At 35.6% G+C, this 4,668-nt stretch overlaps 1 protein-coding gene across 1 annotated transcript; it reads left to right on the forward strand.

Moving 5' to 3' along the window:
* The first annotated feature begins 670 nt into the window (after positions 1–670).
* On the forward strand, positions 671–3,762 carry LOC142637872 (uncharacterized). The gene is made up of 3 exons (XM_075811825.1): positions 671–998; positions 1,294–1,757; positions 3,020–3,762. Exons 1-3 carry the CDS (start codon positions 834–836, stop codon positions 3,456–3,458), a joined length of 1,068 nt encoding a protein of 355 aa, XP_075667940.1. The 5' UTR covers positions 671–833; the 3' UTR covers positions 3,459–3,762.
* The last annotated feature ends 906 nt before the right edge of the window (positions 3,763–4,668 follow it).

Raw genomic sequence — 4,668 nt, forward strand, 5'->3', positions numbered from 1 at the left:
AAAAAAAAAAAACCAACGAATCGGAGCAAGATCGACGCCTCGCAGCACCGCCCCCTCCTCGCAATGGCCGTCCGGCGACTCGGCTTGCTCGACCTTGCTCTTATCGGCGGCGACGGCGATCGGCAGCTAGAGGAAAAAAATGGATGAGATGAGAGAATGAGAGAGGTGCTGTGTTTGAGAGAGAGAGAGACAGAGAGAGACAGAGGGAGGTGAGAGTCAGTTGGGAGGAGAGAGAAAAAACAATAAAAAAAACATATACACCTGCTACAGTACCCGTGTAAATTTACACGGTACTGTAGCATAGTGGATGATATAGATGAGTTTAGAGGGATTGATGTAGGGGCTTTTTTGTTTAAAATGTGTAAAATTAATAATTTTTTCTCATTTTACACATTTATACCCACTTATCCATCCACTGATGTGGATGCTAAGCATTCGAGGTGAGTTTTGAAGTTTGAATTATGGGCCGTTTGTAATTTGCCAGGTGGAGTGGTGGGGCCAACCAAGTTGAATGAATCCATTGGCTGTGACAAAATGAATCAAAACCAACCTGTAATACCAGCCGACTCAAAAAGAACCGTATAGTAATTTCTGGAACTTTCCACAGGATTCTCGAACCATCAAACTACCCCTATTATTACTAGTAACAATTCCTACTCATTGCCATTCACGCATGACACAACACCAAACCAATATTGCACTATAAATCGATTGATTCGTCAAATTCATCAACTAGTAAACATCAACAACCGCTACACAAAACCAAAGGCAATTGAAAGCTTTGGCCTTTTGAGCTTAGAATCAAAAAGAAGAAGAAGAAGAAGAAATTAAAGATGGGAGTGGACTATTACAAGATACTTCAGGTTGATAGGAGTGCCAAAGATGATGACTTGAAGAAGGCTTATAGGAAGCTCGCAATGAAATGGCATCCTGATAAGAACCCCAACAACAAGAAAGAAGCTGAAGCCAAGTTCAAACAAATATCTGAAGCCTACGAGGTATGTGTATGCTTCTCCTTCTATTCTTATGTGAATTCTTCTATCTGGTTTTAATTTTAAGATTATTCATCTTGTTGAGTTTTCTGGAATTTCATGGTTTTAGCTTTGCTTTTTCATGTTTGTATATCTAAGGTTTTGTTGTAGTGGAAATCTCTGTTTCTCTGTGCAATTTTCTTCTTTTTAACTTGATTTTTTACCTCAAGTTTTGATTTTTATGACCACCCATTATCAGAATTGATTAACAAATTTCTGGGTTTTACTTAATTAATTAACTTGTTGATGGGATTTCTTGTAGGTTCTGAGTGATCCCCAGAAGAGAGCAGTGTATGATCAATACGGAGAAGAAGGCCTAAAGGGTCAAGTGCCACCGCCTGATGCTGGTGGACCCGGTGGACCTGGTGGAGCTTCCTTCTTTTCCACTGGTAATGGACCGACAACGTTTCGATTCAATCCTCGAAGCGCAGACGACATTTTTGCCGAGTTTTTCGGGTTTTCGGCCCCGTTTGGAGGCATGGGGGGGATGGGAGGTGGTGGTGGTGGCGGTGGAGGCATGAGAGGGCCAAGGTTCTCAAGTGGGATTTTTGGTGATGATGGGTTTGCATCTTTTGGGGAAGGAGGAGGAGGAGGAGGGTTTATGCACCAAGGTGTTCCTAGGAAAGCTCCTCCAATAGAGAGCAGGTTGCCTTGCAGCCTTGAAGAGTTATACAAGGGAGCTACCAAGAAGATGAAGATCTCTAGAGAAATTGCTGACATTAGTGGGTAAGTAGCTTTGCTTCAATGCTTATTTTCTTTTGTCAAATTTTGGTTCTTTCACTTAAGTTTGTGAATATGATTGGTGAGTGCTACTGTTTGATCAAAGCAATGATTGTGTTGCTCTAGTTTTATTAGGTTTTTGCTGGTTTCATCAAAATAATTTGTTGGTTACAGATTAGCATGAGTTATTCTGCCTTTAGAGAGATCACTTCTTTCAATTTTAAAAGTGGATTTGCGCAATTGGTGGTTATCTAAATTTGTTTATATTAAGAACTAGTTGTTGTATCTATAAGGCAATAGTCCATTAGGACGGTAAAAAGACCATTACCCAATTTTGGAACTTCTAAAACCAGGGGAAGGGTAAATCTAGGATTTTATTTTCATTTTTTCCTATTGGAGTATGTTTTATTCAAACAAGTTCTTTGAAGGTTGTGTTTAGAATATTTTACACTATAGATAAAAATTTAGTAACATCCTTGATAAATTGCTTGTGTAGATGTAGTTTGTCTTATGACAATGTTTACTCTTCTGTGACATTAATAATCTATATGATGAACGGTTCAAGCTCTAAAATGAATTTAAAACTTGCAAGGTTATGTGATTTAGTTTATAAATTGTTTGCCTATAAGTCTTGTCTTGTTGGAGTGTAGAACTTCGCTTAGAAGTAAAGAAAATATTCAATTAGCACTTGGATTGACAAAAAACAAAAGATTGTTTTTCAAAGTGCAGTAGAAACACAAGTTGGTTTCCTGTTCTTGGTGTGGAAATGGCATGATGTTGTAGTAATGCTTTCTTCATGAAGTGGATATTTGCGTCACAAAACCTTAATCTCAAAACTGCCACTTGAGCTGATAATGTTTGTGAAATTATTGAGAATTGTTCTTTTTTGTGGTAATGTATTCTAAACACGTAACTGCTTTCAGGCTGCAAATAAGATACATGGTGTTACATTATTATATTGAGTTCTAATCTTAAATTCATATAATTTATCTCAAACTCACCTCTCGACATTCTCTAGGATCATGAGCACTGCACATTCATCATTTTCATGACTGTTGCTGACAATCTAGTTTAGTAGATTCAGTTCTATAAGTGTGGATTTGTGTACAAGAGTTATGATTTTCAAGGGATGTTCTGTAGGCAAAATGATACTAATGAATGGTGAAAATATATGGAGTTATACAATCTTCAGATACTTATTGCCTTATGATTCTGGTAATGTTGCAGTGTCCTGCATAATTTCTGATATCATTCATTCTGTTTTGCAGCAAGACCATTCAAGTGGAAGAGATCCTTACTATCGACATAAAGCCTGGTTGGAAGAAGGGCACAAAGATAACCTTCCCAGAGAAAGGGAATGAGCAGCCAAATGTTATTCCTGCTGATCTTGTATTTATCATTGATGAGAAGCCCCACAGTGTTTTCACTCGAGATGGAAACGACTTGATTGTCACCCAGAAAATATCCTTGGCAGAGGCCTTGACGGGTTACACTGTCCACCTGACTACTCTGGATGGTAGAACTTTAACTATCCCAATCAATAATGTGATTCATCCAAACTATGAGGAGATTGTTCCAAGGGAAGGAATGCCAATCCAAAAGGACCCAACAAAAAAAGGCAACTTACGTATCAAATTCAACATCAAGTTCCCTACAAGGCTTACTTCAGAGCAGAAGGCTGGAATCAAGAAACTCTTGGGTCCATGAGCATGTAATACCCGGAGAAATGTAGCGCTTATGTGAATACATATATCTAGGGGCGCTTTTACAATCCCAGATTGGGAATGGGGTTTTCATAACTTTTCAGTTTTTTTTTTTTTTTTTTTTTTTTTTTTTAACATTTGTAGTTGTACTATATATAAGTTTTGAATCTTTGATGACTATTCTTGTTGTTTTTTTTTTTTTTTTTTTTTTTAACATTTGTAGTTGTACTATATATAAGTTTTGAATCTTTGATGACTATTCTTGTTTTAGAGTTGAGATTTAACGAATTGATGCTATCAATAATAAAGGTTAGTGTCATCCTTTCTCTTTTCTGAGAATCACACCTGTAATCTAATAGAACAGATTCACATTCATGACTATTCTTGTTTGATTAGCACGAATCAATACCCATAAAAAAAAAAAAAAAAGAATTAGCACGAATCAATAAGGTGGTCTTGAAAAGGTTCGGATTTAAAGAAAAGAAGTTCAATGCCATATATAGTAAACACTGTACCATTAATTTTTTTTTTTTTTTTTCCATTACATATCATTAGCTAATAATTAAACTATAGTTATAAATTATATTATTTGAGTAATTTAGTTATATCTATATTATTTTGAGTGATTTAGATAGAATGATCTTCGTTTATAATATTATAAAATTTAGATTTATCAACTTTGTATAATAGTTGTATTGCTAAAAAACTAGTCCAAAAAACAGAAAAAGACCCTTTGGGGTTTGGGCAATTGCAAATGGTTGTCCAAAAAACAGCTTTGGGCAGTTGCAAATTGTCCTCACGTGCTAACAATTTTGTATTATTATTAAGAATTGCTCAAATTGACCCTTTCATTTGAATTCCGTTAACTATAAATTACAACCAAAAGAAAAAAATTCATATATTTCTCCATTATTATTTTTATAATATTTTAAATGGTAAAGTGATTACATGCATACACATGACCATTTTTTGTTAGTTTTAATTAACGAAATTAAGATAGAGGTTAATTTACTATTCTGTTTTTTTTTTTTTTTTTTTTTTAAATATGTGAATTTGTGTTCAATCAACCGAAATTGAAGTATAACAGAGAAAGATAAAAACAAATACTACCCATTACAATCGTTTCGAACTATCTCTAGCAACACAGAAGGAAAAGCATTCCTCCACACTTGGGAATCTTTCCTGACCCTAGCAAGATGAGCAAGCTCATGGGC

Source organism: Castanea sativa, chromosome 6 (assembly GCF_040712315.1).
Source record: "Castanea sativa cultivar Marrone di Chiusa Pesio chromosome 6, ASM4071231v1".
Classification (NCBI taxonomy): Eukaryota; Viridiplantae; Streptophyta; class Magnoliopsida; order Fagales; family Fagaceae; genus Castanea; species Castanea sativa.